Source organism: Poecile atricapillus, chromosome Z, assembly GCF_030490865.1.
Source record: "Poecile atricapillus isolate bPoeAtr1 chromosome Z, bPoeAtr1.hap1, whole genome shotgun sequence".
Taxonomy (NCBI): Eukaryota; Metazoa; Chordata; class Aves; order Passeriformes; family Paridae; genus Poecile; species Poecile atricapillus.
In genome coordinates this window covers 65729484-65754178 of record NC_081289.1, presented here as the reverse complement: position 1 = coordinate 65754178, position 24695 = coordinate 65729484, and the positions used below count along the sequence as shown (strand labels likewise).

Sequence of the window (24695 nt, the reverse complement as noted above, 5' to 3'; positions counted from 1 at the left end):
CTGCGGGAGCTCCGTCACGGCGTCCCTGCGGGCAGCGCGGGCGGTGGAGGGCGCGGAGGCGGCCTGACGGCTCGGTAGCGGAATGCAATTCCGAAGCGATCGATGGAGGCTTTTATTAGTTAAATCGCCTGAATAATCGTTTAATCGATAAAGCATTTCATGGCGCGGCGGAGGCGGCCGGGAGCGGGGGTGGCCGCAGGGGCAGCAGCACCGACAGCGCTGCCTCGGCCGGGCAGAATGACGAGGGAGGGCCGGGGGCCCCGGGGCAGGGCGCTCCAAAGCCTCTGTCGCCTCTGCCCCTGTAGAGAGTTGGGCCGAAGGGTGTTCACCTCAGTACGGGGTGTGCAGGAAGAAGGAGGAGAACGGGGGGGGTTATGACAGGAATGGAGGCAGGGCAGGATGAGCCAGCCTTGCCTGCCCGCTCGTCCCCTCCGCGCAGGACGTTGCGGCAACCCTGGGCCCAGCCTGCCTGCCACCCCCGACGGCCGCCCCGAGCCGAGATGCCGAGCGGCAGCAGGACCCCGGCTGGGCTGCGAGGCTGCGCAGGATCAGCCCTCGCCGTTCTCCGGCCGGACTGCGTGCCGCCTCCGCGGTGCCGGCTCGGCCGCGCCCGGCAGTTTCGACTTCAACGAAAACTCGGCCCGCTCACAGCCGTCCCCTGCGGACGCCGGTCCCGCGCTGCCGAAGCGGGGGCCGGGCCACAGCCCCGCTGCCACCGAGACCTAAAGGGTTCAGCGAGGCCGGAAGGTCTCGGCCCTGGACGGCGGGTTCAACTCTCCCGCACCTTCGTCCCTACAAAAGATCCCCGCGGGAGGACACCCGGGCGGCGGGGCCGAGGCCGTCGGTTCAGCGGGGCTGTGCCACGCCGCCAGGGTCACCCGTGAGGCGAGGGAGCCTGTCCAGGGCTCCGGGCCCGTCGAGGCTCTCGGCCGGGCAGCACCGGCGCAGGGCGGGACCCGCGGGCGCGGCGGCCTGACTGGAACAAACCCGCCGCTTCTGAGCGCGGCGGCCACCGAGCCCAGGCGCCGCCGCCTGCAGCGCGAGCAGGCGGAAAACGCCCGTGACCCGCAGCATCGGGCCGGCTCCTCCGCGCCCGCACCCACGGCCCGGGTTCCCGGGGGCGCCGGGAACCCACGGTCCCGACACGCGCCGTCCAGGCACCGGCCAGACCAACGGCCACGGGGGCCACCGGCTGACCCAGGCTCACAGGACGGCCCGTCGGAGGTGCCGGGCCCGGGGGCCGCAGGTCCCAGCGGGGACCCACCCACGGCCCGGTCACGAGTGGCTGCGCTCCGGACGGACCCGCGGGGCTGCGGCCACGCCCCCGCCCTTTATTGGCTCGCAGCCCGCCAATAGGCAGCGCAGCTGCCGGGCGGCCAATGCGGGGCGGCAGCAAGTGAACTTTGCGATTGGCCGCGGCGTTGAGTGACGGTCCGGCCCCGCCCCCGCCGCTGTCCGCCCGCGCGGTGCTGAAGCGCCGCCCGCCGCCCCCTCCGCGCGCGCCGCGGGGCGGGGCCGGTCCGGGGCGGCCCCGACGGACCCCCCCCTCCCCCTCCCCCTTCCCCCGCCCTCTCCCCCCGCCGCCCGCGCCCCCCGCCCCCGCCGCCCGCCACAACCCCCGCCGCCCGCCGCCGGCCGGCAGCGCGCCGGGCGCACCGCCCGAGCCAGCCAGGCGCCGCCGCCCCGGCGGCCGACGGCGGGCGGAGGGGAGGGAGGGAGAGAGGGGAGGGGGCGCCCCGGCCCCGGCCCCGGCCCCGGCCCCGGCCCCGGCCCCGGCCCCGGCGGACGGGCGGGCGGGCGGTCAGCGATGATCGCTCCGCGCCGGCGCCCCAGGTCGGACGGCGGCCGCTGACGGGGCGGCCCGGTCCCGCGGGGCCGCGGCGAGCCCGGCCCCCATCCCGCTCCCCGCCCTCTCGCACACCTTCCCCCGCCGCTCCCCTCGCCCACCGCCGCCGCCCCGCCCGGCGCCGCGAGTTGCTGCGAGCGGCGCAGCGGGGGGCGGCACAGGCGGAGCGCGCCGCCGCCCCGGGACCGAGCCCCGCGGACGGGGCGCCCGCCCCCGCCGCCGCCCGCCCCGGCCGCCGCCGCCGCGCAGCCGCCGGCACCGCCAGCACAAAGAGCCGTCGGGCGGGCAGCGCTGGGCTCCGGTCCGCCGGACAGAGGCGCTCGCCCCTCTCCGCGCCCAGTACCGCCCCGAAGCCCGGCGGTGGGTGCTGCGCATCGGCAGCCGCCCGGGAAGCGGCTGGACCAGTGGCTTAGCCCGGGGCGGCCGCTCCGCGGCCCCCCGACGGAGCCTCTGGAGGCAGCGAGCGGCGCGGGAACCGCATTCGGCCAGCGCTCTTGGATACCGCAACCCCTTTCGAGGCAGGACTCTTCGCTTTTTGAGGGGTTTTGTTCTATTTTATTTTTCACCCTTTTTTGGTTATTTTAATTTTTTTCTTTTTTTCTGTTTTTTTTTTCCTTTTTGGTTTTGGTTTTTGTTTGTTTGTTTGGTTTGGTTTAGGTTTTTTAGGTTGCTGTTTTTGGTTTTTTGTTCTGTTTTTATGTGTTTGTTTGGGGTTTTTTATTTGTTTGTTTGGTTCTGGTCGGTCTCCGTCTTTTTTCGCGGGCTCCCTCCCCCAGCCCGAAACCCGATCGCCGCCGGCGAATCGAGATCAGCTCGGCGAGGTCGCCCGCCCCCGGACCGCTCCGATGGAAATACACTGTAAGCACGACCCGTTCGCAGCGATGCACAGTAAGTGGCTGCCCTTCAACTTGTCTGAGCGGGCGCGACGGGCTCCGCGCGATCGTCTCCCTCCGCTGGCCATCTCGGGTTGCCCGCCGACGTTCTCTTCCCCCCGCCAAGATCGGTGTGACGGAGGACGGCCGGCGGAGGGGTGCCGGGGAGCGACCTGGTCCGGGGGCTGTTTTCCCGTAGAGAAAGGGCCGATATCACTGCGTGTGTGTACAGATGGATATATAAACACTAGACGTATGTACAGCCATCGGTACATATGGACGGGCGCTTGTGTACATGGATGAATGTGCACATGGATGTTACATAGATGTTACATATATGTGCATATGTTTATTTTTCGCCCTAAATCAAATATCCGGGAAAAAAGCCGCCAGGTATTTCTGACAAACGGAAAAGTTTGCTGCACGATATTCTTTCTCTTTCTCAACATTTTGAAATTCGTTAATTGGAAATAAATAAATATAAAGAAAAAAAACAAACAGCAAAAGACAAAAAACTAAACCCCCTTAAACAAACAAACAAACAAATAGAAGCCTCCTAAAACCCCAGACAAATTGAACTAATGCAAAAGGCGAGGAGCTGGGCTGGAGGGAAAATTTCTGTCTTTTTAAACCCCGAAGAATGGCGTCACGATCGCGGCGTGGGGCGGCGGAGCGGGCAGCCGGTGAAGTTAACAGGTCGTGCGCGATGGGTTCGCCCGAGATTTGTTGTGCTTGAGAGGTCGGGGAAGACTTATCCATTAGCACAGTGTTATGTGAAATGACATCTTCTCTCACGGTGAGTTAAACGCTGCATTACGGAGAGAGATTGAGAGGGAATTTAAGGTAGAACTAATCTCATTTCCCGGTGCACCGCTGCCTTTCGGCTCAAAGAAATTTGTTGGCAAAATAAACCACCGAGCTCCGGAACTGGAGATTCCCTCCTTCTCTCCCTTGTCCTTTCCGCTCTTCCCGTTCATCGGCCCATTTCCCATCCCTCTTCCCGCCGCTCGATTTCTGGAGTTGTCCAGAGCTGGGACGGCGGCCGGTGACGGGCTCTGCCGCCCTGTGAAAGCGGACTTCACCTCACGCGGCAATGCAGCGCTCGACCCCCGCGGGTTTTTCTCTCCCGGCATTGAACCAAATCACTTTTTTTCAAAGGCGAACTTTAAGGTCGGAAAGCCCACTGCGTGCGGTGCGGTGCGGTGCGGGGGCGGGGTGGGGGGGTGGGAGCGGAATCCCCCGCCGCCGGAGCCCCGGCGTGGCGAGCGGACACGCAGCGCACAGAGGATGGGCTCCAGCGTGGAGCCGGACACCCAGGCGGGAGCAGCCGTGGCAGGTTTTCAGCGGCGCCTCTGCCGTCATTCGGGGCTGTGAAAAATCGATGTCGTCCTCAGGAATTTCGGAGCAAACAGAAGGAATAAAACCAAAACGTCGTTGCGTTTCCTCCGGTCCCTACCGCGGCCGGGAAGACTCCGGGGCCATTTGCTGCCAAACGATCTCCGGACCTACGGCTTCTCGGGGGCGTGAGGGTGGACGTGGGGCCGGGACCCCCGTGCGAAAAGGCGGAGGAGGACGGGGAGCCGGGGGCAGCGGGAGGAGCGGGGTGGAAGCACGGCCGCAGGGAACGGTGTCTGGGGCCGGGGCGGTCCCGAGCGAGATTTCGGTCCTTTCTGGCGCCGGCACGGTCCCCGCTGCTTCCTCGTCCCGCATGGGCAGAGCCGGTGGCCGCTGCCGTCCGGGGCCGCGAGGTGGACGAGGAGGGCTGGGCACAGTCGGAGCGGCCCCGACCCGCCTCGGCGGCTGCCCAGGACAGCCTCCCTTCGCCTCCACTCGCTCCCCTCCGGCCTCGGCTGCAGCGTGGCTCTGGGTTAGGCCCGCGGAACCCTCATCGGTGCTCCCTAATTCTGAAATAGCCCCCGAGTCTCTACCCGTCCGTGCTCCCTGCGGAGGACCCGGGCTGAGGACAGGGGCCCGGTGTGGGGCGGCTGCCTCACCCCCGCACCGAGCTGCGCACGGAGCTCAATTCTTCCGCTGCTCCGGCAGCCCCCGGCCCGACGGGGCCCCCGGCCCGCAGCCGCCCGGCAGAGAGGCACCGGTGGGCAGGAACCGGGCTCGGCGCCGGTGCCGCTGCCCGGGGCTGTGGCGTGTTTGGAGGAAGGGACGGTGGTGGCCCCAGCCTTTGTTTCCGGCGCCTGGAGGGTCGATGCTCCCAGTCTGAGCAGGCCCGGTTCCTGCCGGCCTCCGGGGACTGGGGACGGGCTCCGGGGGTAGAGTCGGCCCCTTCCCTGAGGAAGGCATGTCTTAATGATGCCTTCTCTACCCTTTTCTTCCTGTTCTTTCCTTTTCTTTTTGCCTCTCTTCTTCCTTCCTTCCTTCCTTCCTTCCTTCCTTCCTTCCTTCCTTCCTTCCTTCCTTCCTTCCTTCCTTCCTTCCTTCCTTCCTTCCTTCCTTCCTTCCTTCCTTCCTTCCTTCCTTCCTTCCTTCCTTCCTTCCTTCCTTCCTTCCTTCCTTCCTTCCTTCCTTCCTTCCTTCCTTCCTTCCTTCCTTCCTTCCTTCCTTCCTTCCTTCCTTCCTTCCTTCCTTCCTTCCTTCCTTCCTTCCTTCCTTCCTTCCTTCCTTCCCCTTCCTTCCCTTCCTTCTCCTTCCTTCTCCTTCCTTTTCTCCCTTCCCTTCTTCTCCCTTCCCTTCTTCTCCCCTTACCCGACCACCACCACCGGATCTTGCCGCTCAGACTGAACCAGCTGTGTGTGATTCCTCTCACTTGAAGCCCTGAGGAGCCCGAGGTCTCATTCCCCGCAGTCCTCCGGGCAGGTCCCGTTTGCCTCCGCCACCGAGGTGTGTGTCACAGCTAGTGGCGGTGTCCCGGGCAGCAGGGCACCCATGCAGGCAGGAGTCCCAGCCCCGGTGTCTGCTTCCGGCGCACGGGAGGGAAGCGCCAAGCCGCCGCTGGCAGTCTGCCTCTCACACCGATGAAGGCAGAGCAGGCTCTTGTCTGCTCGCCACAGCATTTAACATCACGTACTTCACGGGGGTTCATTATGTGTCCTTGCAATGCTAAGAGGTGTTCGTAAAGTTTGACAGCAGTTTATCAATAGCGAAATAACCAGATTGAAATAAAATAGAATATAAATATATATATATATAACACTGAGGCATTTGGCTTGCCAGCTTACTCAGTACACTTTCAACCCTGCTCAAACAGAGAGAATTTCTTTATTAGTTTTGTTCCAGAATTGGCATCTGTACTATATGGCTTGTTTTGAGCTTGTCCACCCCTCTGTAATAAAAGTAGTTGAATGCATAATAGCATAAGGGTTAGTTATATTACCTTCTAGTACATGGAATTAATGGGTGTTCATTGGGTTTACACAGTTTGTCTGCTATTCCTCCAAGCGGGTCTTGCATCCCATCAGATATTTAATTAACTTTGCTAAAGGTGAACAGTGAAAATCTGCTCAAAAAGGAGTCTCATACTGGGCTTGCCCAAGTGTTCATGTTTTATTTGGGGGATCATAATATCTGCTAAGACTGCTGTAAATTCTAGGAGTAGAATGCCTTTCTTTCTTTCTTTCTTTCTTTCTTTCTTTCTTTCTTTCTTTCTTTCTTTCTTTCTTTCTTTCTTTCTTTCTTTCTTTCTTTCTTTCTTTCTTTCTTTCTTTCTTTCTTTCTTTCTTTCTTTCTTTCTTTCTTTCTTTCTTTCTTTCTTTCTTTCTTTCTTTCTTTCTTTCTTTCTTTCTTTCTTTCTTTCTCTTTCTTTTCTTTCTTTCTCTCTGTCTCTCTCTCTGTCTTTCTCTCTCTCTGTCTTTCTCTCTGTCTTTCTGTCTTGTCTTTCTTTCTTCCTCTCTGTCTTGTCTTTCTTTCTTCCTTCCTCTCTGTCTTGTCTTTCTTTCTTCCTTCCTCTCTGTCTTCCTCTCTTGTCTTTTCCCCTTCCCCCACTTGATTAATTCAAGGCATCTGGGGAAAAAACAAAACAAAACACAGCGTGTTTCATTTCACATATCTTTCCGTGCCTAGACAGAGGCAGTATGTGGGCTGAGTGATCACCCAGCCTCATTTTCCGCTCGCCTCCGCTCGGGACAGCAGCGGGGCTGCCCTGGGGCCGGTGGCTGCGCTACCGCGGCTCCGGGAGGAGGCTGCCGGACGCGGCTGAGGGGTTCCTTGTGGCCGCTTTCCCGATCTGCCTTCAGGCGGGAGGGTCCTCCCCTCCAGTAAAGTGTCATTGCGGCAGTGAGGTCACGTCCCTGCTGCTCCTGGGGAAATCGGACCGCTCTGGGGAGGCTGCACGTTCTGCCCTGAGGCGTCTGAAACTCTCACACAGCTCTTCTCCTGCCCTTCTCCCCCTCCCCTGTGTGTTTCAGGACATGGAGGCGTGAACCAGCTGGGGGGTGTTTTTGTGAACGGCCGCCCTCTCCCAGATGTTGTTCGTCAGAGGATCGTGGAGCTCGCCCACCAAGGGGTCCGGCCCTGTGACATCTCCCGGCAGCTCCGCGTCAGCCACGGCTGTGTCAGCAAAATACTTGGCAGGTAAAGGGGATGGAAAATCCTTCTGTGTCTGTCAAGAGAAAAGTGTCCGTGCCAATCCCAGAACGAGAGGCTGCAAACAAATGGAGACAGGCGACTGATCGAGTGAGGGGAGCAACTTCCCAGGCAGTCGTGGTTTTATATGTCAGATAAGGAAAGAAAGAGCCAATATCCGTAGGTCTTCTTAGCTCCTGTTAGTTTCTTGAGGGTTCTTTTAATGCAAAGTGCAGAATGCTGTGAGAATTTGCTGTATATGTAGTGCATGTCCTGCACTTGTCTGCTCTGAACAGGAAAGGAAATCTGGGAGTCATACTCAGCAAAATGTGAAAAAAGTAGAAGTTGTGGAAATTACTTGTTTTGCTTCTTGAGTAGAACTCTTTTTAAACAATATTATCATTATATATTTCATCAGCATTGCGGCATGTACATTTATGCAAGCTATTCTGCAATCTCTTCCACTGTTTATAATTAAATGTCTTTTTCCAGCCTTCTACTGGATTAAGAGAACCCAGAACACCATAAGTAACTAGTAACCATCTTGCAGATATTTTGGCTACTATGGGAGTAGCTGTCTGTTCAGCCAGGAGCTGCTCCAAGCACTATGGCAACAAGATATTAAACCCAGAATTAATATTATTTCCTGATCGCGTTTTAAAATTTGGTGTAGATTCAGGTAAAAAAATTGCCATGCTTGCTTTTTCCCTTTTTGATTTCTCAGTCTTCTGTGGAAACCTATACCTAATTTGTGTGAATTACCATTTTCAAATGGTTTTGAACCCCAGATATTCTCACAGACTTGGGCAATTTACGTTAAGTGGACTTTTTTTTACAAAGTGTTTATCATCTGGAAAAGTTGATTACTGACTTGTTTGCTAAGATTTTACAGTTAATGTCACTGTTAAGAATTTTAGTATTTTTATTTTAATTTTTTTTTTTTTGCAATTCCTAACAAATGTGGTTTCCTGGACATAGCATAGCTGCAAAGACGATTAAGGCCTTTTTGTTTTGTAGCATCACTGATCAATCAGTGGCCATATTAGTGTTCAGATTTGTCAGAGTCACAGGCCCCTGGTTTTGCAGTCCTTGTCGCTGTTTTCCGCACGACCATCTCACCTCTACTTGCTCAGACTCATGAGCAGCAGCTCCACATCCCTGCTCAGTTTCAGAGCCGCATTGTGTAGGCTGCACTCGACGCTCCTGCTGTCTCCCTCATGCCTTCCTCTCAGGGATATGCCTTCCCTGTAACCTACATGTGCTGCTACTGCGGCAGTTTTGAGAACACAAATGCCTGGACTGGTGTAGAGAAGAAAACTTTCCATGGGCTTCATGCTGCCCACCACAGGCTGTTTCACCTGGTTATGGCCCCACATGTGCAGCTAGCACAGGCTCCTGCTCCCTGCCTGGCTGGTGATGCTCAGTGTTGCACTGGAACTGTCACCAATCCCCATCAGGACTAAAAAACCAGCTTGGAAACAGGCAATTTATTTACCCACCAGACAAAAGTGGGATGGTTTTATTTTAGCAGGTAAGGTCTGCTGTTAGATATATTTGCACTATAGAGCTCAAAGTGAGGTTCCAGAGCTCTGTCATTAAAGTTGTCAACAATAAATTGGATTTTCATAGCTCATTATTTTCCTAACTAATAATTACAGTGGGTAAAACGTCTCTGTAATTGCATCTCTGTGTGTATGTTTTCTTGTATGTGTGCACATGTGCGAAAAACGGGAATCCTTATGATACATCCTTGCATTTGGAATTTAATTTTCAGAATTTTTCAGTACTAGATGCAACTTTAAAAAAACATGCAGAGGCAGGTAACAAGCTGTTTCAGAGCATGTGAAGCTCTTAGCCCTCAGAGGAGGGTGCTGTGGTGGTGCCCACCCTGCACCTGCCTTTGCAGCTCTCTGAAGCAAAAGGCCCTGACTGATGCACATGGAATGATGCTGGCTGCAGTCATCCTTGCCTTTAAAATGGAGATGGGAGTCAGGGATGCTGCAGCCATGCAGCCTGCAGGCTTGTGACTGCTCCCAGATTCGTTTCCAGGGTGGAGAGGAGGGGAATGTCCCTGACAGTGCAGGGTAAGAACTGTCCCTATCGTCATGACCTCCCCCTGCATCCAGGGAGGGGGATCTGGGCCCAGTCCTGCACCTCCCTTGCAGGGTGAACCTTCCTGTGGGCTTGCCTGTGCCTGGGTGGGCCTCGAGACCATGGCAGCAGGCAGGTGGGCAGAGGCTGAAGAGTTTGGGAGCAGAGGTGTTGCTGCTCTGAAGGCACCAGAGCTTATTCCCCCAGTGAGCTCGTCACAAGTGCAGTATTGCCATGGCAAGGGCCCTCTTTGGCTTTCCTTCCACAGTGATCAGCCATGGGAGAGCAGTGGCTAATCTGTACAGGCACAGCATCCTGCACAGTTGGGAGTGCTCCTCTTGGCCAGTCCTGGACTGCAGGGCACTGACCATGGGCACTGTGGCAAAAAAAAAGCAGTAAGAAGTATTAGTGAACTCCATCATTTTGACTAGATCTGAGAAAAATGTGACTTGTTGTCTGGTAGCATTTCTAGTATTGTCTGGTTGTGTTCTACATCCTCCTCAAAGAAGTAGTGCCAGCAACCTCAACCTCAAAGTTCTCAGGCTGGAGGTGCAAGATTTTAGAAGGGCTGTTGTTTTGTCATGTCCTCATGGAGGTGTGAGAGGAACAAAATTTTTCCCCTCTGCCCTGAAGCTCACAGCATTTAGGGGCAGCAGGAGGGCTAATCCATCTTTAACACTCAACACTTGCCATTATTGATATTGTATAAATGGCTTCTGGAGAATGGTAGGCCTGAGTCAACATTTCCAACAGAGTATCTGAGGACCTGTATGAACAATTTGGTGTCACTCTTTAAAGGAACTTTAGGCTCTGCACACACGCCTCTCCCAGAAACACTGAGGGCAGATAGCCTGGCAAAAATTTGATGAACATTGTTGCATGTTTCAGTGAGGAAGACTTTGGCTGTGCAGACAGTTTGTGCTCTGCTTGGGTTCAAAGATGGAGGAATATTTTTTTTTTTTTTGTATAATGGTTATGGCAGATAGTTGCAGGGAAAAATATATTAATAAGCAGTCTTATCTTCCTGCTTGGAAGTTTTTTTCTGATCTAGAAATGCAGGCACAGAGCAGTGGGAGATTGTGATTGAGCTGCTGCCAGCACAGCTCGGTGGGCACCTGGTTGAAAGGCTGGCGGAGGAGTTGGGGTCTGTTGTGTATGAAAGGGGCGTGCAGGATTAGGGCAGCTGAAGGTAGGCACCTTCAGGGTTTATTTTTCACCTGTTCATGTGAAAATTCACAAGACACAAAAGAAGTTCAGGATTGTGAGAGAGCCTCCTGTGTGGAACACCTTGACTGCAGAATGGAGGAATACAGTTTCACTCTTGGTCTCCACTCTGGCGTGTACGACGCGATTTCTGCGCTTGCTGGAATGTGCAGCACTGTGTTGAAGGGGGAGACTTGCAGGGTCCAGGGAACCCAGCTGCCGTGTGTTATGGCAAAGCTACCAGAAGCAGCTGATCTTGTGTGATTTAATGTGAAGAAATTGGTCAGATTTATTTATTTAGGGAAGTCATTCTCCGCCTTTCCTGGGGACATGGCATCAGCAGAGCTGCTGCTGGTGGTGAAGATGCTGCACCCAAGGAAGTGCAGGTCACAGAAATGATCCGTGCTTTGGACCCCTCTGGAGCATGAGCAGCTTCCTTTCCCTCGGAATTTGTTATTGAAACTACTGAAAACATAATGATGAAAATAATACATTTTGAAAAATATGAACTATTAAAACCATAATATGCATATTAAAATCAGAAAACAGGAAAAAATATGCTGGTGTATTTATTCCAGAGGTGCAAATAAAATATAATACCTAGCCTTCATTTAACTTTGAATCATAACAAGTTGTAGATATTAATGACAGCATTTCTGTAAAAAAAGTAATTTGCTACAAAAGAGTCCACTGCAAAAAGTGGTCTTTGGTGTGATTTGTTTCTATTATTGCCAGTACTGCTGATTAATAACACACATTTTCAGTTAATTTTGGATCTCAGCATGCCCTTTAATCTTGTGTTGTTTCTTTTGTCTAGCTATTACAGAAAAATATATATTGTATCCTGAGGCCCAATTCCAATTACTATAAGTTAATCTATTAGGTGATAAAGAACCACACAGGCAGAAAATGTGTATGTGAAAGTGAAGATGTATCTCAGGATTTGCTGGGGTTTGGTTACCTTGAAATGATGTTCTCTATAAATCTCAGAGCATGTTCTCTGTCTGTGTGTGATAACTGAAGCTTTGTTTTGGATGTTGTCCCAGGTATTATGAAACCGGGAGTATTAAGCCTGGAGTGATCGGAGGATCAAAACCAAAGGTCGCCACACCCAAAGTCGTTGAAAAAATTGCAGAGTACAAACGCCAAAATCCCACCATGTTTGCCTGGGAGATCAGGGACAGACTCCTTGCTGAGCGAGTGTGTGACAACGACACCGTGCCCAGTGTCAGTTCCATTAACAGGTAAATCTCGGTGTAGTTCTGGGGTGGGATGCTCCGTGGAAGCACTATCACCACGTCTTTGTCTTTTAGAAGGACTGGATGTTCGGGGCTGTTTGTCAGAAAAGAAGTTTCACCTGTTTCCCTGGAGCACTTGGGCCTGGGGAGCAGCTGTGGGCTTACCTTGGTGGCTGAAGCAGCATGGATAATGAGGGTTTCCTAGGAGTGGGCCGGTTCTTCTGCCAGCCTTTGCTTCTTTTCCACCCTTTCCCCTGTCTGTGAGTAGGAGAATTTTGCTGGGAATGACGCTATGTATTTGCTTGGAACAAAGCCCCTGTTCTGCTCTGGGGGGTGGGGGTTCAGTGGGACATGCTTTGCCCCAGGGGGAAGCTCAGATGGCCATTAAGTAGGGTGGCAGTCATCTGGAAAAGAAAGGAACCCAAGGCATAGGTCTGAGGTACCATTTTGTTGCCTGACACTTGATTGGTGTTGCTGACATTGGCCCAGGCCTGTGTTCAGTGTGAATATCAATAGGGAAATTTGGTTGGTACTGTCTGAGGGCCTCCACTGTCTGCTTTTTACATTGTGGAACTTATGTGGCCTTGAATTGCTTTTATAAAGATGCCAGGGAATCTCATTTGGAGGCTCAGTCCCGTGTTTGAGTGTTTTGCCATGGCTTTGCAAGTCAGGGCTGGGCTCATGGAAGACTCGGTTTGGGGCTCTAACCTACTGCCTTCTCCATTACACCTTCTGTGCCCATGGTTTCCTCCTGAGCCAAGTGATGTATAGGGCTGGAAAAACCCAGTCAAATACTACGTGACATCTCCAGCCTTGCCAGACCAGCAGAGAGAAGAGATGAATACTGGAATAGCAGAGCTTTTGGGCACCCATGGCCCTGGCAAGGAGGGTTTGTTAATTTTCACTCTGTTCCAGGCTTCCTTCTCACCACACTGGTGAGATGATTTTCACTTGTGCAACTGCATGCAAATTCTTCGAATGCAGCTCGCTATAAAATGTCTCATTTGTGTCCAGACGTGAAATAAATTGATGCAATATTCTTTTATTGGCTATCCCAATCTGATTTGCATTCATGGAGTTGCCGCTTGAGTAGCTGGAGTGGCTTCCCCCGCGTTAGCAGAGAGTGCAGTCTCTGCCTTGATGGACTAAATGTCGAGTCATGTGTTTGTGCAATTAAAAGAAGAAATGGGTCAGTTCATCTGCAGCCTTTCCTGCTTGGGAGCTCCTGACTTGGAAGCTCCAGAGCACCATGAAGTAACTCCATGGGTATGGTGTCTTCAGTTTAAAGAGGGTTTGAGAAGTTTTAGACACCAGGAAAAGTAAAGGAAAATATGAAATACCTTAGGAAAGTCTCTGCTTCCACTAAAGTCAACCAGTCATGTGAGAAGCATGGCTGTTAGGAGCAGTCCTCTTCTTGTGTAGGAGAACTTCACATGTCCTCCAAAAAACTACCAAAAAAGGCAGTCACAGCTCTAGGTAAAAGGGAGATTTAAGTAGCTTCCAGTCATATTTTGAGCCAGTTCCCATGTTCCTCTTGCTGCATCCTTGTATGTTTCCACACTCATAATGCCCACACCCCCACTGCCCTTGTATCAGAAACCCAGTTCATGATCTGTCACCAAGGTTTTTGGCTGTAAATCTAATTCTTTTTCATGTGCTTGTGATTCTGGCTAAGATATTTTTTTCTCAAAGGTTTGCAATCCCTTTTAAGAAATGCATGCAATCTGTTTGAGTCAATCTGTTTACCCAGAGAATTGTTTTTGCCAGCTTAGGAGCTCATTGTGAAAACCCAGACTGAACAATCATATGACAAAGAACCTGGAATTCATATCAAAACACTTAGCTTTAATGCTAAATCCTACATTTCCAGCAGTCTGTGGGTTCTATCCTCATATTTAACGTTGAGTGTATACTTTGGGGGTTTTCTGGTGGGGAAGGATGCAGGCCCCTGACCACAATGTTCTTGCTCCCCACTGAGGTACAAATCAGGGGCTGCACCAACTTGAGCCTCGATCTCGCTGAGTGGCTCCTCTGCTGCTGCAGTTGCCATTTCTGCACAGGGGAGGACAGTGGCACCACTCTGGTTCCCTGTCCCTGTCTCCACAGTGCTGGGGGTGTTTGCTGGGGCTGTGCTGCTCCCTCCCAAGATGCTGATGCTGCTCCTGTGGAACATCGGGGTTTATGGGGATGGACTGTGCACAGCATATTGTCAACTATGGAGGGGGCCTTCTAGCAGGCAAGTTTGAGCTGCTGCCTCCATGTAAGAGTGAATAATAATAATTATTAATTAATACCATTAATTTTAATAATAGGCCACTCTTCAATAGCAGAAGCAAGACTGTGTGATTAAGACTTAATTAATCATTGTGATTAGCTTTGCTCAAATCAGCTGAGAGCTGTCCAGCTGCTTTCAAGTGCTCCAGTCTCTGTTCTTCCAGAGATAAAGATGTTTATGTGTCAGAAGGCCCTGACACCCTTTTTTCACCATGACAGCCTTGTGCAGTGGGCTGTTTCCACTTTTGACCACGCAGGGTCCTGTCTCTTCTGCTGTGCTCTCCCAGCAAAGCTGCTGTCCCAGCTGCTCCTGCCTCTCACACTGGGGTGGCTGTTCTGGGGTCTGTTGCTGTAACCCATCTCCTGGCTGTGCCTGAAACTCAGCAGCTTCACTCTGGGGCTGGCAGCTGAAAGACAGCTTGTGGGCAGACCAGACCGCTGCCAGCCTCCATCAGACTCCTCCAGGGAATGGGAGGGGAAGGGGACAGCAGCGCATCCTTTTCTGGGATGGAGTCAGGTGTCGCCAGTGGTGGTCCCTGTGCCTGCCTATGGGGGGCTTTCCAGCAAGGAACTGCTGTGTGTTCTGCAAGTTCACCCCCAAGCCCACTCCCCCTGACAGCTTCCCTTCTCTCCTTCAAATTTATGGCAGGCAGGAATGGAAGGGGAGTTTGCCTGGCACAGAGCGGGGAAATGTTCACTCTGGCATTGCTGCTGTAACATAGTGCCTGGGGCTGGGGGATGTGTGATGAACCAAGGGTGTGCTTCCTTCCAGCCTGTTCCAATTCTGCTGCAGCCTGAGGCAGAACTGTGTGATCTCCAGAGGTATTTCTGACCCTATCTTTTGTTTTATCATAGCACAAGGGCAGATGAGCAATGTGTGTAGCATCTGCCCAGAATCTCCCTTCTTAGCAAGGTACCTTCTATCCTGCATCAGCACACATGTCTTCTGCTTTATCTGTATCTCTGAATTTTTTCTCATTGACATCACTATCAATCAGAGCAGTAACTGCATGCACACAGTGATGATAAATGTAGTCATTCAGCTTTTAAGATTAGCATTTATACCAACGTTTTTTTTTAAAACAAAAATTGGCTAAGCTGATCTTTTCCCAAGTTGTCCATGTGAGTGCCATACCTGAAATGCTCTAGGAACAGCCTTGCAAATGTGTCCCAGCACCCTAGAGTGCAGACCACAGCCTGCTGGAACCTCTGTGCTCAGAAGGTTCCAGCTCCCTGGGGAGACAGTGCTGGCCTGCTGGCTGCTCAGGTAGTTATGGATGTCTCTTGTCGGGGCAGTGAGGACTGGCTCCTCAAAGCCACCAAAGGACCAAACTCTGAAGCATCCTGAGAACCATCCAGATGCAATCCTGTTCTGTGTGCTCTGGAATGACCTTGCTTGAACAGGGAGCTTGGACAAGACAGCTACTGTCAACTGTTGTCTCTTCCAACCTGAACCATTCTGTGACTCCGTGGCTCTGTACAGTGTCACCATGGTGACTCTAATGGCTGGGGCTGGGGGCACAAATGTGGTCCTGGGTCCACCTGCCTGACTTTGATCTTTCAGGGAATGATGAGGAGAACACAATGCAGAAAGGCTTTTCTTGTATTGATGTGGGTGTCCTCCACTGAAAAAATAGTGTCTAATGCCTCCTGCCATTGCATGCCCAATGATAGCTAAGTGGTCATTTTTGTCCATTACTCACAGGATCATCCGGACCAAGGTGCAGCAGCCACCCAATCAGCAGGTCCCAGCTTCCAGTCACAGCATAGGTAAGGAAAAGTTTTTTTAAAATACATTAAAAAAAATAATGGATTACAAGTATTCTGAAGAACTTTTAATCATTCTTATGGACAGATAATTCTGCATAAAACACTTCAGCACACGTGCTAATGTGCCTTCTTTGTCATTCTCCAAGGGCTGAACATAGTAAATGAATTTTATAAATACTGCTAAAAGGTTTTGAATTTTACTGATTATTATGATAAATAGCTTTCACCATGAGACAGAAAATTGAAATCTAAACCAAAAAAACCCCACTAATAGGGGTCTATAGAATGTCAGATAATTAAAGTAATAAATCAAGAAAGGGATACTTATTCATAACATTTTCTGCATCATTAGTCAGTAAGTAGTTTTGAATGTGTTTTTTCCATCTATCAACCATCCCTTCCATAGTTCTTTGTGCACTTGCAGTCTTGAGTGAAGAGGTAGCAAAACTTTCTGAAACTTTTAATTTAGCCACAGAACAGTGATGCTGCAACCTGAGGGAGGTAATGTTGATGGAGGGTGACCCAGAGGAGACCCCCAGGCTGCTGAGACACGCTCAACCCTTCTCCCAGCTGACAGTGTCTCTCTGAGGATGTTGGATGCTTCTGTGCTGCAATGCAGCAGGGGTGGAGGGGCTTAGTCTTTTTGTCCCTGTTCCATGAAATCTGTCAAGGCACTGGTCAGCCCTTGCTTCACAGGAGGTGGTGGGGTGCCCTAGTTTCTCTCTGCCTTTATACTGTCACCTGTGATAGGGTGAAATTCTTGCTGCTTCTCTCTTGGTGAGTCTGTGCTGGTACTGGGAGAAAGGGAGTGGAGGTGCAGAGCTGCCTGCACTTTCTCAGCCTGTCAGAGGAGTCATGCTGTAGACCCTGCATCCTCAGCCTTTCTCTCCAGAAAATGCCAAAACAACCTTGGGGAAACAACCTTTCTTTATCTCACTGTGGTGGCTTAAGTGCTGGCTCTTCTTGAAAAAGTCAAGAACAGGAAGAAAAATCTTTTCTGAGGGCTTGGAGTTGATAGAGAAAGCAGGGATTCCTGACATGGGTTTGCTCCATGTGAGTCGTGTCTGGGGGGTCTTTGGTGTGGTCCCAAAGTATATCTGGAGGATACATCCTCCTGAGTGTATCAGGAGGACACCCCATCCTGTCCTTGGGGTCTATGTGGTGATTTCTAGGATGTAGGGATGTGGTGGGACAGGCCCAGCCTGTAAGCTGATGGAGGTGATAATAGTGCTCCCTCCTCTGCCTGTTTCCATGAAGCCTTGGACACCCATAAGGACATCATAAGGACATCATCATAAGGACAGTGTTTGCTGTGCAATCTGACACATCTAGACTGGTGTACGCTGTTGATGGGTGACTGTCCTTGCTGGACACAAACAGTACCCTTTTTGGAGGGCTCTTCCAAAGCAAAATGGATTTAGATCATATTTCAGACAACTTCAGGGTCTTTCAGCCATCCATCCGTGGGCAACCCCAGCTGTGCAAGGTCTCCACTGGCCAGAGGCTAGTGGCATGGTCTAATAGGATGCAGACAGCACAGCTAGTACAGCAAGTGCAGGTTGCTCTGCTCTCAGGAGGTTCCTGTCCTGGGTACCCTCTTGTGGAAGCTCCTCTCTCTGCATGACTGTGTTCTCAGCAGGCTCTGTCCACCTTGCTGGTGACATGGGCTGCTGTGTCACTGGAGGGCCTCTGCTGTCCCAAGCCATGAGCTTTTCCACCAAGCCTTGTGTGAGAGGGGATTGTCTGACTGCTACAGAAAAGCATCTCCTGTCCCTCAGCACGCAGACCCAGCCCCTTGAGAGGGGGGCAAGGGCTGACCATGCCTCTGCTCCCACCCCCTGCACTGGGCTGCTGTGGCATGGTGCTGGATTGGACTGGGCATGGCCGGGGGCTCCTCCTGAGCTGGAGGGGCCACAATGGCCAGCTGAGCCCCAGCCCACCTCCTTCATGCCATGGGGCCAGTGGCTTTTGGGTAAGCTGGTGTATATGTTGTCCTGCAACTGACTGCCTGTCCTTGCCTTGCAGCCTCCACGGGATCAGTCACCCAGGTGTCCTCTGTAACCACCGACTCTGCTGGCTCGTCCTACTCCATCAGTGGGATCCTGGGAATTGCATCCCCTGGCACTGAGAGCAACAAGCGCAAGCGGGATGAAGGTAGCAGGAGATGTTTTCTGGGAGGGGAGTGTCTGGCTGCCCAGCCAGAGGGGTGGGTCAGGGCTGGGGCAGATGCTGGGTGTTTTTGATGTGATGGAGCTCGGGGCATCCCCTCCAGTGCAGACTGGTTCTATTTCAGCAGGTCTTTGCCAAGGTCACAGACAAGCCAGTGACCCAGTGGCCAGGAGCAGGGTCTTGTCCAGGTGTTTCAGAAAGCTATGGCAGTGTGTCAGTTTTGATCCATGCCTTCCTCCACACTGTGGACCTTTTCCCTCCTGCCCATGAATGGGGGAAGAGACACAATTGTGTGGACTCTGTGGCCACCTGAAATAGGAAATATCTGCAAAGTACAGAAAATTAACTGCACAGACATCTGCTGTGCTGCTTCTCTCAGGACTTTCTTCACCAGGGACATTTGTTAGTCTTGGAGGGTGGAAGTAAGCAGTCTGGTTGTTGGGGGTGGATATTGTTGATCTGCTCCTCAGATCCACAGGGTCCTGTTTTGTTCTGCATCCTACTGAAAACAATGTTTTGGAGAGAAAGGCACCTAAGATAGAGTGGAAGGTAAAAGAGGAGAAATGCTGTGTTAGTGTATTTTTAAAATACCTTTCATTTAGAGCATTTTTTTTCATTTTGGAAGAACCTACAGAGAGAAGCTGAGGTCATGGTTGTGGACACAAGTTGTGTAGCAGGGGGGACACTGGAACTGTGGTGGGGCTTTTTCAGTTGAGGACACAGAGGGCAGGTGGAGGAGGGGTGCCTGTCCTTCCTGCTGAATCAGCCTCCTGCCTCTTGCTGAGGAGCATCCTTGTTCCTAAGCTCCTGCTGCTGATGCAGGTCCAGCAGTGCCCTGCAAACAGTGCAGGTCCAGATCCCTGCACTGCCCCCCCATCCCTTGCTGCCCAAACCCTCCTGGATGAAGGCGGTGGTGGGTGGGTAGGCTGAAGCCGTAGTGGCACCCCCCCACAATCTGCCCCACATCCCCTGGGGAAACACAGCTAAAATCAGCAGCCTGATGCCTGAGCTGTGTGAACAGGGTCATGTGCATCCTTTAGTAGAAACACATGATCAGGTTGCAGAATAGACCTAGATTTACTGAATTGGGAGAGAAACTGCAAGAGGTTGGGAAGCCAATTTCAGCCACATGGGAACAAATTTGATGGTGGAAGTATAAAACTCCTTGTGCTCAGGCTCTTGTTAAATATACCATTGTTACTTAACTCTGTGACTGTATACCTGATATTTTTCCAAATCTAGGTTATAAATGCGTATTTAAATATATGCATTAAAGCAGATAGGATGGAAGTTTTGTATTTTATCAGCCAGATCAGGGGACAGGCTGTCTCTATTTACATTAGATGTCTCCTATGCCACAGAGCCTTTTTTTGGGTGCCAGTGAGCAGACTTTGCTTTAACTGCAGAGAAGAAGATTAAGCGTTTCCTTGAAAAGCAAAAGCAGTTCCGGAAGTAGAGCTGAGAACCTTCTCAGCCTTTTCCAGTTCGCATTCAGAAATGAGCATGTGATTGCTAAAGCAACCCCCATCAGTTTGGCAGGATGAGTCATGGGGTTTGAGCTCCTAAGCTGGACAATAATGCTGTCCTCAGCAGGCTGTTTCAACTGCTTTTGTAACAGGCTCAGGGCTGCAGGTTTGGAGAGGCAGTCAGGTACTCCAATTCCTTTGTCTGTTGGGGGGATTCCTAAGAGCATCCATAACACCCTCCCTATCCTGCTTACTACAAGGTCTGGATAGGTGTGGGTGGGTGCATTGTGCCCGAGGAGGTGTCCCAAGGCTCTGTATCTACTATGTGTTCCTCTGATATAAAGAGCAGGAGTATGTCACCTAATTTTGGCCTGTACCATGATGCACAAGCAGCGGAGCTAATTTAACCATTTCCTGATTTTGGAAAGGCTCTCTCCACAGAGAAACCCTTGCATTATGTCCTTTGCCTGTAGCTGCTGGAAGGTGAGTGCCTGCTGCACACATTTCCTGGAACCATTGGCTGTGCAGTGCTGTCCAGGTGTCCTGCTTGCCCTAGGCCTGGGGGCAAGGTGGGATGGACTTGTCCTTCCAGCTGCACTGAGCACTTGATATAATTCATTAATCAGTTTTGTTCTACTCACTCTTGACATTTTATTAGCAGATGTCACCAGTATTTAACCCAGTGGGGAGCTTGCTGGGTAGCAACAGGGGCAAACCAAATCAGACAGTCTTTATTGGTTTATGTGGCTGAAGGTGTCATTTTTTCCCCTGTTGTAATATGGACTTGAAGCAGATGTGCCTTCGTGGGGGATCAGTTGCTTTCACTTTTGGTTAAAGAACATGCTACTGGAGACTGACATGAGGAGCAGGCTGTCCTGTAATGAGGCAGAGAGACGCAGGCAGCTGCTGCAACCTCCAGCAGTGGAGGATGCTGAGCAGCCACCTTGCTGTTCTGCTTGCAAATTGCCTCCTCAGGTGCAGTGGCAGCAAGTTTGTCCAGCCCTGCATCTCAGGGAAAGATTGTAGAGGTGCAGGTGGGCGACAGCAATGCAGAGTGACCATGATGGGGTGCCTGCTCTAAACGGGGTCTGGTTTAGGGCAGCAAGACCCCAGGTCAGAGCAAGTGGGATGCTCCAAATCTGACAGCCAGCATATGTGTAGGGGCTGGTTTCAGTGCACCAGCAGCAGCTGACTGGGGGAGTAATGGTGATGTCATGATGGACACCTCACATATTTTGGGAAGTGTTGAGCATCTCCTCTCTGAAAGTCAAAGCTTTCTGAAGTGGGGTTAAACGATCCCTGTCGAGCACTAAGAAGAGGGAAAAGGACAATTTTGTATAAGAGACTGGGGCCAGACATGTTTTGGGGAAAAAGGAGGTTGCTGGGCCATAAATGCTCTGGAGGATTCTCTGAGGATGATGGGGGAAGAAGGGCCAGTGCATGGCCAGGCAGAGCCCAACCCTCCTTCTCCCTTCACTCCTCTCTTTGCTAGCCCTTGTCTCCATCCTGCAGAGCTGTGCACATGTGGAAGAGACATCAGAAGGGCTTATGGCCAAGTGTAAGAGCAACAACTGCTGTGTTTGTGCCAGCTGAGCAAGCTGCAGGCCTGAGGCATGGGATGTGCTTCTCACCTGGATCTTGTGAGGTGGGGCTGTCTCAATGGGAGAGCGACATCCCTCCACCCAAGGACCCTGACATCTCAAAGAGCCCAGACCTGTGCTCTTGGGGAATCATGTTGTGCCTGCTGGTCCTTTCCAAGAGTGTTCATAGAGCAAGGGGAGTGTGTGGGGGGTGGCACTGGCACCTACATCCTGGGTGTAGCTCTTTTGCACCTTGTGGGGAGCCCTCTGCTTGCTGGTCTGTAGAGGGCTTGGGCTGCTCAGTCTAGGCATGTCTGTACAAAAATCCTGCCTTCAGTGCAGGCCGCTGCTGTTTATCCTCTGCTGCAGCTGTGGATACTGCCAGGGCTGGCCTGGGGCTGGAGGAAGAATCTTGTTTCTGTATTCTTGCAGAGAGATGAGACTGGCTGCTGGTGTGTTTATGAGCAGAATTGGAAGACTCCATTCTTGTGAATGAGCATTCCAAGAATCTCCATTCTTGTGGCTCCTCCTTGCTTTATGCAAAACACTATTTCCCCAGAGGGGAATAATGCCTTTTTGCAGCAATTGCTGCAGGTTGTGTTGGGGTGTGAGTGCCTGACCTTCCAGACGTATGGCTGTGCCTTCACTTCTGACACAGAAATGTGCAGAAATCTTCAGTGCTAACAGGTAATAGGAGCAGCAGGTGAACATCAACAGCAGCTACGTCAGTCTGAAATCTGTTTGCATACAGTAGTTTCTGAGGAAGTTCAGGATGTCTGTTGTGTCCCAAACATTACTTGTATGTTATTAAAATGGAGACTGTCAATGGCCACAAATGTCATGTGGCCCATCCTGCTATAGCTAAAATCATAGAATATCCTGAGCTGAAAGGGACCCACAGGGATCACCAAAGTCCCACTCCTGGAAGAAGAGAAACACAAAACCAAAACCTCACTCTAGGGTTATCACTGCCCTGCCACAATGTTAGAGTGTGCAAGCTGGCACTCCTTCAGCTGGTGTCTGCTAATGCAGGGGTTGGCACAGAGGGGCATCATGTCACTGCTCAGCCCAGGCGCAGCCATGCTGGCATGGAGGGTAATCTGGTTCCTCACAAGGACACGGGCTGTGCTGGATCACTTGGCCTTTGTGCTTCCCTTTTGCAGATACAGCTGATTTGAGCAAAAGCCTCTGTGCAACCAAAAGTACGTGATCACAAACTGTCTGTGGCCAGATCTGCCCAAATTCAGCAGGACATCCCCAACTCAGTGCCACCCAGGATGCGTCTGCTCCCCACCTGCCCCTCTGTACTGCAGGAGAGATTAGCCAGATTTAGATATGTGCATCAAAGAGCTGCAGAGATCATATCTCAAATTCAATCTTAACAGAGACTTCACTGCTTCTAAGCAGTGGAGGAGTTTGGGGAATTGAAAGCAGGGTGGCAGGAAACTTCTACTCATACCACGGTTGTTTTGTTTTGTTTTGATTGTCACCATCTATAATCCAATATTGCTGTCAGCATCTGGTGTGCTGATGTCGGTGCTGGTGCTTTCTTTTCTCAGCTGAACTCTGAGAAATGCCTTTAATCACAGATATGTTGTGTTCCCAGGTGTTTAGGTCACAGCCTTCTGTTTGAGAGAATAAGGCTCCAACAGGGGCCAGAACACTACTAGAAATGAGAAGGAAATGAGAAGGATTGCACACAATGGTGGGTGCCATCCAATGTCTTATAGAACCATCCCATTTTACAGTCACTATGTTTTCATGAAGGGATGCCCAGGGTAAGGCATGTCTGAGTGTCCAAGCAAGTGCTGACCTGTCCACGGAAGGACAGGGATGTTTCCAATGACACCAGCACCATGGCCACTGTGGAGATCATCTGGAGATCTTGGAGATCACAGCTTGGCAGTGACAAAGGTGGACAAGAGCTCGCCAAGTCAATGCCACATCTGGGGACAGAGAGGCAGACCACTCAGCATGAGTGAGTCTTTTGTCACTCAGCATTTTGTGTCTTTTCTGCATAACAGGTCCATGAGCTATGTTTCCACAGAGGGACAGAAATAAGAAACTACACTTACATCTAGGCAGAGGTTTGAAGGGCCGTGGGCACAAATGTCTTGGAGACTGCATGAGAGGGTCAATGGCCTCCAAAGGGAGCCTAATATGGACTAAGTGCTACCAGGTTCTTCTGTCATCTCTTGTCAAGGGACAAAATGCCAAGGTATCAGCTCTAGAAGGCTGCTGGAAATTAACCCAGTGGGGAGGAGTGGGGCTGGAAAGGCTTGTAAAGTATTTTTTCTGCTTTTATCTGAAGTGTACTTTTTTAAAAGTTGAACACTGGAACCACAGCTGGTGCTAAGCTTTTCCCAGAACAATCAGGTGCACTGTCCACGTCTCTGTGCCTGTCTGAAGCAGTGCCATGACTTGCAGTGCGTATGTGTGGCAGATGGACAGTGTCTAGGGGCATTCCACTGCTCTGCCTCCTTATGGTGGAGACAAACATATGTCTGTTCTGCCCTCTTGGTCCCAGCGTCCTGTCTGCGACAGCAGAGAGCTCCCACCTCATCACTGAGCTCTGTGCATCACTGAGCACTGAGCTCTGGCAAAGCCCTGGGTGGTGAGAGCTTCTGTGCCAGCCTGTAGCTCCCTGAAGGGCCCTGGGCTATAAGGAGAGGCCTGCCAGCCATGAAGTTAATCACAAGTGTGTAAATGTCTCTTTCCAGCTATGGCTTTCCAAATTTTCATAAAGGTAAAGTAGATCTTACTGTAGGTAGTCTGGTAATAGAAATACTGCTCCATCAAATACCAGAATTTTTGGTCTCTGAGGGCCAGAATGTGGGACTCCTCTGTCCACTGCTCCTCTTCCTGGCAGTCAGTGCTGGCTCTGTGTGTGCTCTCAGTGTCCTGCTTATCCCTCTAGTGAGCATCTGCTCTGGTGAAAAAGTCCTGTCCCCTCCTGAGAAGGGTTGGGCTCTCTATCCACCCAATATTAATTCTTCGTGGTTTCTTGAGTTGGTTTAGGCACTTTTGACTTGGGGTGCTGGAGCATCCTCATCAGGGAGGACCTGCTGAATGAGGGGTCATAGTGCTTGCCTAGGAGTATGGATGGAGACAGAAACCACAGAGGTGTTTGTACTGCCTGCCCACACTCTCAGCATCAGCAGGAGAAAAACACATGTTGCAGCCAACAGGTGATGGAGTTCAGCACATAAATTAACCACTGATGAGGTCCAGTGTTGACATAAGTCCTTATTACTTGGCTCACTTCAGACAGTGACCACAGCCTGATGGTGTTAGGGATTGATGGTATCCTCTCTAGCACTTTCTTGGGGTCTTCTGCACCATGCAAGTGGTGTGCAAAAAACCAAACCCTTTGGGAATCTCAGCTGCAAGGGAAACAGTCAAAAGCAGAAAAACAGTGAGGGGAAAAAAGCAAGAGGTTATGGAGAGAAAAAAAATCACCTGCCAATAGAAACTTCAAGTTTATTATGTCAAAAGACTTAAGTGTCTGTCTGGGCAGTGGTGAGTAGAAAGGGACACACAGAGAAACTTCCCTGAGTGAATGGGAAGGGGACTGACCATGCCTCCTGGCTCTATGGCACTGCTGGGAAACGCCTGTTTGGAGCACCTGGAATGCAAAAATCCCACTGCTGAATCATCAGTAGCTAAAAGGA

General features: G+C 51.7%; 1 protein-coding gene across 3 annotated transcripts in view; it reads left to right on the top strand.

Moving 5' to 3' along the window:
* PAX5 (paired box 5) overlaps positions 1-24695 on the top strand; it is a 130158-nt gene that overhangs the window by 527 nt on the left and 104936 nt on the right. Inside the window, exons 1-5 of one of the 3 annotated variants that reach the window (XM_058864676.1) lie at positions 2692-2734; positions 7077-7242; positions 11574-11771; positions 15745-15809; positions 17835-17963. In XM_058864676.1, coding sequence (XP_058720659.1) covers positions 2692-2734; positions 7077-7242; positions 11574-11771; positions 15745-15809; positions 17835-17963 — 601 coding nt within the window. Of the gene's footprint in view, positions 1-2691; positions 2735-7076; positions 7243-11573; positions 11772-15744; positions 15810-17834; positions 17964-24695 lie in introns of those variants that run through there. The other 2 variants (XM_058864675.1, XM_058864677.1) reach the window with 2 other exon arrangements.